At 44.8% G+C, this 15,003-nt stretch overlaps 1 protein-coding gene across 6 annotated transcripts in view; it reads left to right on the top strand.

Annotated features, from left to right (window-relative positions):
- Nucleotides 1–11,757: 11,757 nt before the first annotated feature.
- Nucleotides 11,758–15,003, top strand: part of P2RX7 (purinergic receptor P2X 7) — a 65,292-nt gene continuing 62,046 nt past the window's right edge. For 4 of the 6 annotated variants that reach the window (XR_008379426.1, XR_008379427.1, XR_008379425.1 and 1 more), the window contains exon 1: nucleotides 11,777–12,026. Coding sequence is in view for 2 of the 6 variants with exons in the window: in XM_053587256.1 (XP_053443231.1) it covers nucleotides 11,902–12,026 (125 nt within the window). In the remaining 4 variants the exon portion in view is untranslated. Of the gene's footprint in view, nucleotides 12,027–15,003 lie in introns of all 6 variants that reach the window. The other 2 variants (XM_053587255.1, XM_053587260.1) reach the window with 2 other exon arrangements.

The following is a 15,003-nucleotide window of genomic DNA, read 5'->3' as shown; positions in this document are numbered from 1 at the left end:
TAGAGGTAGTCAATCCATCCATTATTTGAGCAAGAGAATCTCTTCTCTGTTAGACTAGAGGAGAAGCTGGCAGAACTCCTGTGGAGATTGAGGTTTACAGGGTAGCAGACACCTAACATTCATTCCAATACCATACACCAGGGCCCATCTGTGACAAAAAATGCCTGGGCAACGACACCAAGGGGGGGCAACCTGACATGTGCTGGATCTAAGATTCATCCCAGCACCCAGGCAGGCTGCCTTTCAGCAGCTGGGTCCTTGCCTGTCCCTGTGCTGCATGGACGCACTCCACCAGCCTTCTGCTCATCACAGGATAGTTGGGCCATGAGTAAATGAAAGCACAGTTAAATGGCTTATATAATACAATATGAATAAAGAAGTCCCAAGGTAGGGTGGCTCCAGCATTAACTCAGTGGTTCCAACCAAGTACTTTCCATCATTCTTCTCTGCCATCTGGAGCATGTCATGTTAGAAAGACCATCTCTTCTCATGCTTCTTTCATAGAAATAACATCTTGCCTTAGAAGCCACACACACACGTTTCCCCTCATGCTTTAGTATTTTGCCGTGTACAGCGTGCTCCTATGTATAAAGCACACCCATGTTTTTGGCCCACATTTTCAGGAAAAATGTTTTAAATTTTTAATTCAAATGTTTATTTGAATTAGGTACTTGCTTTTTTATTACGAAGGAATTTTAGCATTGATTTTTTAACATATTATGGCACAAGAAATCTTTTGGTTCAGTAAGAAATAGCACAACCCATGTATAATGTGCATCCTTATTTTTCCCTTAAAAATCTGGGCAAAATGGGCGGCGCCTGTGGCTCAGTCGGTAAGGCGCTGGCCCCATATGCCGAGGGTGATGGGTTCAAGCCCGGCCCCAGCCAAACTGCAACCAAAAAATAGCCGGGCGTTGTGGCGGGTGCCTGTAGTCCCAGCTGCTCGGGAGGCTGAGGCAAGAGAATCACTTAAGCCCAGGAGTTGGAGGTTGCTGTGAGCTGTGTGAGGCCACAGCACTCTACCGAGGGCCATAAAGTGAGACTCTGTCTCTACAAAAGAAAAAAAAAAAAATCTGGGCAAAAAAGTGCATATTATACACAGCAAAATATGGTAGCTTTCATGCCAATTACTATACAGTTATCCACAAGTAGAATGGGCGTGATGCTCCTGAACTGGGGATAGAGTCATCTTTCCTGAGAGTTTGAAACCTGAGCAAAATTGCAGATTCTGTTAATAAAGAAAAAGAGAATGGATTTTGAATGGGTAACTGGGAGTGTCTGCTACACTCCTGGACACTGATGAGCTCTGGAGATTAATGGACACTTGGGAAGGGTTGTTTTGTGCATGCTTCTGTTATCAACTAGAGAGTGAGGAGTGTGAGTTCCCATACTCTAGGTCAAAGGGGGCTCATGTCCAGGTTCTCACTCCAGCCTGTGAGATAGAGAAAGAGGATGGGGGCATGCTCTTTTATTTTCAAGGCTATGATCTCTGCAAATGAAGTTCCCTCTACCCCTTGCCCTGAGTAAGACCTGGCTCTTCCCTGCCAGTTCTTGAAGCCCTCCCCTGAGGAAGGAAATCCTTCACCCACTCCGATCAAGTTCTCCATCTTAAGTAAATTCTGAGGCTCTGATGCCTTCCCAATGATGATGTGTTCTTATCAGTCAATCAATCAACCAACTCTTATTCTCAGAGGATTTTGGAATCTGGCTCATTCCTTCTCCCTGCAGCAGATCCTATTACTTTGTTGAGAACCTAAATACCATCAGGATGACCCAAGACCTAGCCAACATCCTAGCCCCTCAGCTCCTGGCCCTCTTCATTCTTGTGACCTTCACCTCTACTCTACCTTAGTCATCATTTTTCCCTTGACTATGTCCTAGACCTAGAACCACTCTTTCTCCAAAGTCTTAGAGGAAGTCTTGTATTTTCCACTCTTTCAATTATTCCAGCTTAGCAACGGGAACTGCAGAATACTTGACTCTTCTGGTTTCTCCCTCTCAGGACTTTCTTTCCTCCACTTCCTTTCCCATTCAGCATAAGATTCCACAATCTTCACTGTATCCAGGAGTGGACATTGTGAATGACTCCCTAACATTCCTTCCAACCCAGATGACTAGTCCAAGTTGGTCATGGCCATTTCTTATCTCTTATTAGAGAGGAATAGGCATGTGACTCACTTCTAGCACTATAGGGTAAAGTGAGATGGGGAGAAAGGAACTCTGGAAACGACTGTCCCATGAAAAAGACAAAAGAATTGATGAAACTTCTTTTCAAAGATGAACCCAACAAGGGCAGCATTACAGAGAGACAGAGAGAAACTGATCCTTAATGGTGCTTCCAAGCCACTAAATCAACCCCCTCTGAAGCTTATCTTGCCCCTGGACATTCTTTTATGTGAGATAATAATTTATTTCATATTCAAGCTGGCTTGACTCAGGCACTGGGCTACTTTCAGAAAAAGCACCTTAAATGACATAATTTTCAACTAGCAGCAAAAGCCCAGTCCTGGATCAATGTAAATTTCCTTCTATTCTATTTTTATACCTGTTGTGTTCAGACTAGTGGAGAAAACATTAGATCTTCCATCCTTCAGAAACCTCAGACACCACCCTATCACCTGCCATGAGGACAGTTTTAGTTTCCTCACCCATCTCTAGCCTTTGTGTTTAGGATTGCAGAAGACCTTGGTAATTATGTGAAGCTTCACATAAATAGGAAATAGATTTTTTCAAGTCTGCAGGGAGAACATGCATATGCGGCTTGGGCGGACAGGAAAAAGGGGAGGTCTTAGGGTTAAAACAAATTCATTATTCAAGAAAGTAGGGCAGCGCCTGTGGTTTAAAGGAGTAGGCCACCGGCCCCATATGCTGGAGATGGCGGGTTCAAACCCAGCCCTGGCCAAAAACTGCAAAAAAAAAGAAGAAGAAAGAAAAAGAAAGTAGACCAGTTATACCCAGGAAAAGTTAAGTAAACCAAGTCATTCCCAGTGGCAAGATTGAATTAGAGGGGCAAAGGGAGGCTTTCTCTCCTGCAGGAGATGCAAGCCCTAGGGCAGAGTGACCTAGGGGGAAGGACAGGCAGAGAAATATAATCAGCCTTCTGCTACTGTATCTTGGGCCTGGCTGGTAATACATAACAAACACAGTACTTTCCAATGATTACAAATCCTAAAACTTTCTGAACCTCTTGGCAAGACCTGAGGTTGTAAGGTATGGAGGTGGGAGGCAGATCCTGTAGGTGGAAAGGCCTCAGGCCCTTAGCATAATCTCAGACTATTGCAATAACAAACTCTAATTCTGAACACCACCCTGGAATTCCTGTTTTCCCTGTCAGCTCTCTTCTCCTGTTGACCATAGCTACTATTTTGAGTCTTCTTGACTCTTATTCCACCTCCTTGACCACTGTCTTCCCTTCCATCCTCATTAGGCAACGCTGCCTCCTATTTCACACAAAAAATGGGCACCATCTGATTGGAACCACCCTTTCCTTCCTCACTTGCCTGCAACTAAACTTACCTTTTCCTCTGTCCCACAGATGTAGCAGCTCTGTCTAAGAGAACTTTCTGCAATAGTGGGAATGTTCTATATCTTTGCTGTCCAATAGAGTAGCTGCTGGCTACATATGGCTATTGAAATATAGTTTGTGCAACTGAAGAAATGAATTGTACATTTCCTTTCCTTTTAATTAACTTAAATTTAAATAGCCACATGTGATGAGTGGCTACATTTTTGAATACTAGAGCACCTTTTGGCATCACTAAGCAGCAGACTCTTGACAAACTTAGCACACGAATTCTGAATTAGCTGATGAGAAGGAAGGGAGGGTTAAAAATGCAGTCACTGAGAATTTGCCCTAGAGAAGTAAAGGAAAAAATATTGCTTTAAATCATTGGTTTAGGCATTGAAAGTATGGAGAAAGAAACTAGAGCCAACCATGGCTGAAACATTTCATGCCTGAGAGAGTATCTCCTATCACAGCTGTCGCAGCTGCAAAGCCACACTGGTATTGACATGGCCACACGGTCTAAATGGGAGAAGTGAGCAGCAGTCAGGTAGAGGACAGTGTCATCATCAGGTTAGTAATTTCAAAGAATGTCAGTTATTTTTGTTTTGCATTTTCTACCTTGGTGCAAATGTTTGCAAAACACACACACACACACAAACATGGTGACTTGCATTTCCCATTGTGTGTGGCTGATTTTGTCCACCATTTTGGGTGGTTCTGTCACATTTTGAACAGCTACACACCTTTTTTTTTTAGACAGAGTCTCACTATGTCACCCTCGAGAGTGCGGTCAGGTCACAGCTCACAGCAACCTCCAACTCTTGGGCTTAAGAGATTCTCTTGCCTTAGCCTCCCGAGTAGCTGGGGCTACAGTCACCCACACCCAGCTATTCTTTTGTTGCAGTTGTCATCGTTGTTTTAGCTAGCCCAGTATGGGTTTGAACCTCCAGCCTCCGTGCATGGGGCTGGTGCCCTACCCACTGAGCTACGGGCGCCGCCAGCTACACACCTTTTCTTTTCTTTTTTTGGAGTTTTTGGCTGGAGCTGGGTTTGAACTCTCCACCTCCGGTATATGGGGCCGACGCCCTACTCCTTGAGCCACAGGTGCCAGCCAGCCACACACCTTTTCAAATCTGAAAAGTTAGAGCACCATATCTCCCTTGCTCCATCCACTCTCACTGAATGGCTAGCCAGTTGTTTGGAGATGCTATTTGAAGGAATTTCTTTCAGCCTATTTAAATGCTTTTATCATACACTACACTCACCTATCTTTGAGTTTAATACTTTACTCCATTCTGTTCTCTAAATTTGTCAGTTCCCTTGCTGGAGCCACTTCAGTTTCACAGTTTTATCATTGCTTTTGATTAATATCTCCTGGGCCCCTGGCTTATTTAGGAAATGCCAGTCCCTGGCTTCTGTGCACACACTCCCTTCTGGTTTTCCTCTCCTCCCTGGGTGTGGCCTATGCTTATTCTCCTTGGTGTCAGTGTCCAGGAATCCGTCCTCAGCTCCGCTCCCTGTCACTATACTTCTTCCTGCCTCCACCCTTACCCTTTCCGTCCATTTCCCAAGGTGCAGCCAAAGAGCTTCCACCGAAGTGCTCATGAGGTCATGCCAGGCCCGTTTACAAACTCCCTGCTCTCATGTACTTGCGGGTGCAAGTAGTTTATTTGAGAGGAAGGAGAGTGGGGAAGTAAAACAGGGAGGGAAAGGCAGCCAGTACTGGAAGCGTTGAAGGGCAGGTCACTGCTACGTGCATCTGGACTCAATCTCACTCGGACCTCTGGGAGACTGCCAGGGGTCCTCAAACTATGGCCTGCGGGCCACATGATGCGGTGTGATTGTATTTGTTCCCGCTTTGTTTTTTTACTTCAAAATAAGATATGTGCAGTGTGCATAGGAATTTGTTCACAGTATTTTTTTTTAAACTATAGTTTCGCCCTCCAACGGTCTGAGGGACAGTGAACTGGCCCCCTGTTTAAAAAGTTTGAGGACCCCTGGTAGACGTTCCTCAGAGTTGCTACACCTGAGAGAAAAGAATTGGGGTAATTAATGGGCAATTACCCAGCCTTGGAGCGGCTGTTCTCTGACACCCACACCACTCCCTCTCCCTCATTCCTCCTGCCCTTCCGGAAGGTGGCCTCCCACCTTGTTTGTTCTGTGGCCACGCCCACATCCCTAGCTGATTGGACCAGAGGCAAATAGCTAGACCAATCAGGTTCACTCCCCTTGCATTCTGGAACTGGACCCAGTTGAACTGAGGGCTTAGTTGGACCATTAGCCCTTGAAGAAGTAAGTAGAGGAAGCTGTTGTTTAGAAACACAGTGGGTGCACCAAGAGACAAACAGATGGGACAAATGGGAAGAACAATATCGGTGCAGGACAGTTTAGTTTTTGATTGTATTAATAGGTCCCCAAGAAGTTGCGTCACATTTCCTGTGTGTAAGTTCTGTGAGATATGTTTCCTCAATAAAACTGTTTTCCTTGTACCCTCAATGAATCCCCAACAATAAAAAAAAAAAAAAAATTAATCCAGACCAAAAATAATAAATAAATAAATAAAATAAAACTGTTTTCCTCTGAAGAAAGTCACTTGTGTTTTGTAACTTGTAACCAGAAATACACAACTTTGACTATAAATTCACCATTCCAGTCCCAAGACCATTCCACTCAGGGCCTGGCTTCTTGTTTCACTAAGAACCAGAGACCACCAAGATCAATGTTCCACGCAGGCCATTGCTATCTCTGAACAGCTCAAATGCTTCTATTTTACCTACTGCCCCCTCAAATGCATACAAATTGTCTCCCCCCCCCCAATTCATTAAAAACCACTCTCACCACTCTTTCCCCTCATAGCCAAGCATACAGGAAAAGTAGTCCATCCTGTTGTCTCCTCTCTTCTCTCATTAACCCTTTCTTGCACTATTACTTTGTGGGAAGGGTTTCGTTTTGATGCGATTTGAAGTGTCTATAGGTTATTTTGGTCTGAAGGTCCATAGATTATACAGCAGTTCAGAATGCGGATTTGTCTAGAGATAAAAATTTAGCATCCAATGATTTTTTACTTTTTTTTGGTTTTTGGCCGGGGCTGGGTTTAAACCCGCCACCTTGATTTTTTTAAAAAGTAATGTATGCATATGTTAGAAAAAAATTCAGACACAAGAGGGTGATAAATAAGTCTTCTGTCGAACATCTGACTGATTTCCCCCCTCCCCGCCCCCCGTTTCTCCCCAACGACCATTTTGTATATTCTTCTTAATATGATGGCTTCCCGGGCATGAGAACTGTACAGTCACACTTAGAAAGGACCTAAATTGGTTTAATGTTTTGCTATTACTATCTTGAAATTCTTTTTTTAAATTTTTATTTACTAGCTTATTTTTATTTTTTTCTTATTTCATTGCTTGTTGTTGTTGTGGAAACAGTCCCACCCTATGCCCCGAGCAGAGTGCAATGGCGTCATAGGTCACTGCAACCTCAGACTCAGGCTATGGACATCCCGCTGTCTCAGCCTCCGGAAGCCACTGGGATTACAGGTGCTTACGGAGGCGCCTGGCTGGGTTTTTCACTTTTTTATGAGTCTCAGGCAAGTCTCAAACGCCTGAGCGCAAGCAATTCTCCCTCCTCAGCCTCCCACAGTGCTGGGACGACAGGGGTTAGCCACCACTCCCACCTATCTTGAAATTCTTTTTTTTTTTTGTAGAGACAGAGTCTCACCTTACCGCCTTCAGTAGCGTGCCATGATGTACACAGGACTCACAGCAACCTCTAGCTCTTGGGCTTCTGCGATTCTCCTGCCTCAGCCTCCCAAGCAGCTGGGATTACAGGTGCCTGCCACAACACCCGGCTATTTTTTGGTTGCAGTTCAGCCGGGGCTGGGTTTGAACCCGCCACCCTCGGTATATGGGGCCGGCGCCTTACTCACTGAGCCACAGGCACCACCCTATCTTGAAATTCTTATTTTTTTTTTTTTTTTTGAGACAGAGTCTCTGTTGCCCTGGGTAGAGTGCCATGGCATCATAGGTCACAGCAACCTCAGACTCCTGGGTTCAAGTGATCCTCTTGCCTCAGCTTCCTGAGTAAAGCCTCCTGGGATTACAAGCATCCACCACAATGCCCAACTATATTTTTAGAGACGGATCTCACTCTTGCTGAGGCTGGTCTTGAACTCCTGAGCTCAGGCGATCCACTCGCCTTGGCCTCCCAGAGTGCTAGGATTACAGGCATGCACCACAATGCCTGGCCTAAATTCTTAAGTTTTGAATAAGGAACCCCACATTTTCATTTTGTACTGGGTCTGTATTTCCAGCTATATTCCACGCATAATTAAACATATAATATACATACATGCTGCTTCCTCCCACCCCCTTTTCTTTTAGCATTTGGTTATTCTTAGAACAATGCATGTGGAGGAAACTTCCCAGGAAGATGCAATAGTCATTAGTGCTGTTCACCAAATATCACTATTCCTTCTGTTTCTGGATACATGGGGGATGTTAGGGACAGACAGAACAGGTTGAAAGAAGGAAAATAAAATAGAAATAAGAATAATAATAAGAGAGAAAAAATAGATAGTTTCTGATAGAGAGGAAACTGCCTAACCCAAGATATTTCAGTACAGCTAAAAGAGCTCTTACTGTAGCTGTTACAAAAGGTCCTCCAAGATGGGTGCACGCTAGACCATAAGAGCTAGGTGTCAAACCACAAGAGCACCTGAAGGGCACCCTAGAGTTTAACTTTTGATGTAAAGTCCTTCATTGTAATATCATTTATATTTTCTACCATCCCTGCATATAATTAAAAATAAATTGTGGGAATTGTGGGAACTAATATAGGATAGAAGTTATATAACATGGCTTATGCATAATCGTGAGTTAAAAAATGCATAAACTTTAGAAGTAGGAGGAGCAAAGCTAGGAATTAGGGAATAAATACAAAGGGGAAAAGTTTGTAAAGGCATCCTCTCTCACTCGTGAGGGAGAGACTCATTCCTCTTTTTTTTTTTTTTTGTAGAGACAGAGTCTCACTTTATGGCCCTCGGTAGAGTGCCGTGGCCTCACACAGCTCACAGCAACCTCCAACTCCTGGGCTTAAGTGATTCTCTTGCCTCAGCCTCCTGAGTAGCTGGGACTGCAGGCGCCTGCCACAACGCCCAGCTATTTTTTTTTTTTTTTTTTTGGTTGCAGTTTGGCCGGGGCTGGGTTTGAACCCGCCACCCTCAGTATATGGGGCCGGTGCCTTACCTACTGAGCCACAGGCGCCGCCCTCATTCCTCTTTTTGGAATGTACTATCTGCTTAAAAATAAATACAAACTGTGCCGTTAACTTGCATTTGCTTGCTTTGTGTGTGGTTTTGCACCAGTAGAATCAAAGTGCTTTCGGTTTCTGGGAACCACTTGCTAGTGGTGCCCAGGGAAAGCCCGAAGCAGGGCTGGGGTCTTCATAGCCCCCTGACAGGGGCTATAAGGTAGGATTGCATTTCTTGGTTTCTAGTGGTTGAGTAGGACCAAGTGAATAGTTTGGACCAGTGAGTAGCAAGCAGAAGTGAGTGCATTTCTAGGGGAGAGCATTTAACAGATGCTGTGAGACCCTCCAGAGTTCTCACTGAAGAGTTCAAGACAGTGGCTGTTCCATTAGCTTTGATCTCTGAGTGACTACAGAGAAGAGGGCCTTCTGGGTGATCTGGGATGGATATGGAATGTAGATAAGAAATAAATCTTCATTCTTTCAAGCCTTGAGGTTTTGAGAGTGCTTTGTTATCATAGCAAAACATGCCCTAACCTAATAGAAACATAAAAAGTGCTGAGAGAGAATTTTCAGGAACTGCTATTTATGGGGAGAAGAGAGAAAAGAGCCATAGAAAGATAAGACAAAGAGTCATAGAGGTAACAGTGGGAAACCAGTGGAAGAGGAGAATCATGGAAATCAAGGAAAGAAATTCCTCCAAGAAGTAGAAAGTAGTCAGTGGTATTCAATCTGTCCAAGAGGTCAAGTAAAATATACCAACTAAATCTGACAACTGAGAAATCATTTAACTTTATTGAAAATAATATCCATGGGCGGCGCCTGTGGCTCAGTCGGTAAGGCGCCGGCCCCATATACTGAGGGTGGCGGGTTCAAACCCAGCCCCAGCTGAACTGCAACCAAAAAATAGCCGGGTGCTGTGGCGGGCACCTGTAGTCCCAGCTACTTGGGAGGCTGAGGCAAGAAAATCGCTTAAGCCCGGGAGTTAGAGGTTGCTGTGAGCTGTGTGAGGCCACGGCACTCTACCGAGGGCCATAAAGTGAGACTTTCTCACTACAAAAAAAAAAAAAAAAGAAAATGATATCCATGGAGTGGTAGTGATGGTGAGATAGTGGACATGGCTGAAGAAGTAGAGAAGGAGGCACATGAGGCATCAGTGTAAGATTTCAGCAGAAAGACAGGAAATAGATGTCTTTGGGTGGTAACCTATTCTGGACTTTTCTATAAATGGAATCATAAAAGATGTGTCCTTTTGTGATTGGCTTTTTTCACTTAGCATAATGTTTTTAAGGTTCATGATGTTGTAGCATCTATCAGTGCTTCATCCCCCTTTTTTTTTGAGACAGAGTCTCATTATGTCCCAGGTGGTAGAGTGCTGTGGCATCACAGCTCACAACAACCTAGAACTCTTAGGCTTGAGCGATTCTCTTGCCTCAGACTCGCAAGTAGCTGGGGCTACAGGCTCCCACCACAATACTTGGCTATTTATTTATTTTTATTGTAGTTGTCATTGTTCTTTATCAAGCCCCGGCTGGGTCTGAACCCGCCAGCCCTGGTGTATGTGGCTAGTGCCCTAACCACTGAGCTATGGGCACTGAGCCAGCTTCATCCCTTCAATAAAGGGACTCTGATGTGAATTCAATTTCTTTAGCAGTGTGGTCTTTGTAGAACTTCTGGGCACAACATAGTGAGCTGCCTGAGACTGGCAACAGTGGGGAGCTCTTACCTCCTCTCCCCCAGGCCTGAAGGAGGAAGTGGTGCCCGGAAGCCTCCACAATAAGCAGCTGAAAAGGGAGGGACCAGGGGAACCATATTCCTGCTCACTTCTCTCCAGTTTCCTAACCTGGAAGACAGTGGGGAAGGAGGCCCTTAAGTAGCTCAAATGGATGCAAAAGTAAAAAAGTGTAGCTCAAACTGCAAAAGTAAAAAATCTGCCTGGTCCCTTAGCAGGCTGGAATAATAGGAATAGAAAAAGTCAGCTGTAAATATAACAGGCAATGATCTTTCTCTGTATCTGTACCTGTACAATGATAAGACTCCCTCATCTTTGAGTGACTACTGAGTTTTTACTCACTGAGAAAGTGTCCTCTAAAATTGCAGACTACCAGAAACTTTGCCATTTGAAATTACACAGCTAAGAATGAAATATTCCATTTTTACCTGGAGGAAGAAGAAGCCACCTCAATTTTGCAACCCATGTGAAGAGCTTCAGATAAAGAGTTTCTGGACACAACATTCAACATTTGTCTTAGTTCTGTCACTTCCAAGGACACAAGGCCCTGAGTCCCCGTTGCAATGCCTACTTGAAGTTGACCACTTTGTACAAACCTGCTTTGCTTTGAGCCCATCAAAACATGATTTCATTTAAACTCCACATTCCTCAGAATGCTAAAATAACTCTAACCCTCCCTTTGTTTGGTGGTCCCACATTAGCCAATACACCTAACTTTGTTGGACTGCAACTTTGTTCCTGGTGATCTTGGGCTGATAGGACTAGGTCATGGGTCAACCTCCTGGGACAGAGCAGGGTGGAGAGTAAATCTAGAGAGTCAATCAGGAAAGTCCGGCTTAGAAATATAGTCCTCCACCATCACCACTCCCCAGCAAATCTGATTTCCTCCAGTATCTGCAGATCAGAGTATTGTAAAGGGCAGGGGAAGGACTCAGTGCTCCTATACAACTGGGGAGAATAAAGGGTCATAGAAATGAATGACTCAAGTGGGACTTGAGGCAATGGAAAGATCTTTTGAGGGGTGCAATGAAAGCTCTGGATCTCGTGACATTTGAAAGGCTGCCCCTTTCTCTCGACCAAAACCAGCCTAAGAAAGTGAAAGGAAAAACAGGAAAGGGAGAATTCTAAAAATGCCTATCTTCTGAACACCAGCTTTGTGTAGGCATCTGGGGGAGGCCAGCTGGGGTGGGGTCCTCTGCCAGCCTAGCCTGTAGGACTTGGCTTTTGTTTATCTCAGCCACATCTGGGGCAGCTGCCAGGGCCCGCCCCCTCCTGCGTCATTGGAGGAACTAAACGTTAAAGGCTCCTGCTAAGAATCAGTGCATTTCATTTTGCTGTTAATGAGAGGGCTTGCTGTGGCCCCGTTTTGAGAAGTTGAGCCTGGTCCAGCCCTGGTCCAGCAGGGAGTGCGCCTCTCACCATGGTGGCCTGTTGCAGCTGCAGTGATGTGTTCCAGTATGAGACAAACAAAGTCACCCGCATCCAGAGCATGAATTACGGCACCATTAAGTGGGTCTTACACGTGATCGTCTTTTCCTATGTTAGGTAAGTGGGGTGTGGGGAGGACCCCAAATCTCTGTAGTGGCTGACAGCACAAAACCCCAAGGTCCACATCCTGAATCCCACGTGATTTTCAAATCTGAGACAAGCTGGGCAGGTGTCAGGACGCAGCAAGGCAGGAGGAAGCAGCACCAGGCTGGCAGAAAGAATCGATTTCAGCTCTACCCTAAGCCTGCAAGGGTGAGCAGAACAGGGCATGCCTGGGGAAGGAGGAAAAATGCAGGGCAACACCCTGGATTCCCAGAAGGCGGCACACCTGGTGATAATGCTGGTGTCTGAGTCATCAGCCTGAGGGGGAGGGATAGGACCAGGCTTGCAACTTTAGGTCCTAACCAATGTCAAGAAGTCACCTTAGTTTTAAAAAGAAATAATTTATTGAGATACAATTCATATGGAATACAGTTCACCCATTTAAAGTGTATAATTCAAAGGCTTTTTAGCATATTCACGGAGTTGTGCACAGTTTTTTTTAGCATCACCACAGTCAATTTTAGAACACTTTCATCAGCGCAAAATGAAACCCCACAGGCTCAGTGCCCATAGCTCAGTGGTTAGGGCACCGGCCACATACACTGAGGCTGGCGGGTTTGAACCTGGCCCAGGGATGCTAAACAAAACAATGACAACTGCAACAAAAAAATAGCCGAGCATTGTGGCAGGCACCTGTAGTCCCACCTACTTGGGAGGCTGAGGCAAGAGAATCACTTAAGCCCCAGAGTTTGAGGTTGCTGTGAGCTGTGATGCCAGCACGAAGGCTAACATAGTGAGACTGTCTTAGAAAAGAAAAGAAAAGAAAAGAAACCCCACACTCTTTAAGCCATCATTCTCAACTCTTCCCTCCACGACCTCTCAGCTCCAGGCACCCCTAATCTGCTTTCTGTCTCTGTGGATTTGCCTGTTCTGGACATTTCATATAAAGGAATCACACAATGTGTCCTTTGTGACCGGCTCCTTCCACTTAGCATGTTTTCAATATTCATCCATGTTGTAACATATATTGATACTTTATTCCTTTCTATGACTGAATAATATTTCGTTGTCTGGATAAACCACTTTTTTTTATCCATTCATATGCTGATGGACATTTGCCTTCTCTCTTTTGGTTATTGTGAATAATGCTGCCATGAACATTTGTGTACAAGTTTTTGTGTGAACATATGTCCTCGTTGCTCTTAGATATATACCTGGGTGTGAAAATGTTGGGTTGTGTGGTACTTTGTGTCACCTTTGGAGGAACTGTCCAGCTCCTTTTCATAGCGCCTACAGGTTTTTATATTCTCACCAGCAGAATGTGAAGACTCCAGTTTCTCCACATCCTCACCAACACTTGTTATTGTCTGTCTTTTTGATTATAGCCAACCCAGTGGCTGGAAAGTGGTATCTCACTGCCATTTTGATTTGCATTTCCCTGATGGCGAATGCCCCTTCTTCTCTGTGGTGGTGATGATGATGATGATAACTTATATCTACAGGGTGGCAGTGTAGCTTACTAGGATTTAGAACAACCCATTTTATAATTCCAGTTATGTTCCTTGGCCAAGTCACTTAACTTCTCTGAGCTTCAATTTTTGTATCTGTTCATAGAGTTGTTGTGACAATTAAACAAGAAAAGGCATGAAATACCCTTATAGGGCCAGGTGCAGTGGCTGTAATCCTAATACTCTGGGAGGCAGAGGCAGATGGATTGCCCTGTGCTCACATGTTCAAGACCAGCCTGAGCCAGAGCGAGACCCCCCTCTCTAAAAATAGCTGGGTATTGTAGCTACTTGGGAGGCTGAGGCAAGAGAATCGCTTGAGACCAAGAGTTGGAGGTTGCTGTGAGCTATAATGTCACAGCACTCTACGGAGAGCAACAAAGTGAGACTCTGTCTCAAAAAAAATTTAAAAAGGAAAGAAAATCACTTATCATGATGACTGGCATAGGATATTTTTTAAAATTATCTTTTTGACTATAATAGATAATTTTATACATCTTTTCCTTTGAGCCTCAAAGTACTTGCATCTAAGCTTGAGGTTTGAGATCTGGAAAAGTGGTTTCAAAAATCCTTAACCTCTTTGAGGCTTGGTTTCCTCATCCGTGCTGGCTCCTGCAGCAGGAAGTAGGGAGAAGATGGCAGAGCAGAGTGATCTCTCCTGAACCATATCCGGTGGATTTTTCTTTAGGAAGGAAGAATTCAGATACCAGAGAATATGGAAAAAGGAAGTGGGGAGGGTAGATAGTGAAAAAACAAATAACTGTTACAAAGTCTTTCCAAGAGACAGAAATTCCAGGGACTTCTGAAGGCTACTTCTCTTGCTCTGGCTTGTCTCAGCTCTATAACTGGGCCATGGAGACTCTCACTGGGTTATGATTCAGGTTGGACCCATGTATTTTTATCTCAGTCCCCTCCTCAGTCCCACCAGTTACCCTGCTCCTCATTTGGTAGGTGGTGCTTGGCCCATGGAGGCTGACTCACCCTGATACTTCACTACCATATAGTTTGCTTGTGACCACCAAGCTGTTGCCTAAACGAAGCCCCCAATGATGACACTGCCTTGGAGAATTCTTTAGGTTTTATTCCTAGTGAGTTGAGAAGCTGTAAAAGATTATAAGCAGAGAAACAGTTGTATTTTGGGGGGAACTTTCCCTCTTCCCTGGAAATTAATCTTCATGGAAGCTTTTCCAGTGGCCACAGAAGACAAGCAAAAGTTGAGAGAGGGACAGGAGAACAAGTTCCACTCCTAGCTGATTCTTCACCCCTCAGCCAATGTCCAGTGGGACCAACAGTGAACAGGGCTGGCTGCTTCACAGCCCCAGACTGTCTGTGGCTATGGAGACTGTGCTGCTGTGCTAATTTGTGACTGTTAAAATGGCCCTCTGTGAGCTTGCGTTACCTCCAGCTGAGTAGACATGAGCCCACCATGGAGGTAGAGAAGGCATCAGTGCTGAGAGGAGCAAATCCAGGTCAGACATGGCCCCTGA

The sequence above is a fragment of the Nycticebus coucang genome, chromosome 4, assembly GCF_027406575.1.
Source record: "Nycticebus coucang isolate mNycCou1 chromosome 4, mNycCou1.pri, whole genome shotgun sequence".
Lineage (NCBI taxonomy): Eukaryota > Metazoa > Chordata > Mammalia > Primates > Lorisidae > Nycticebus > Nycticebus coucang.
This window is presented reverse-complemented; position numbering and strand designations above follow the sequence as displayed.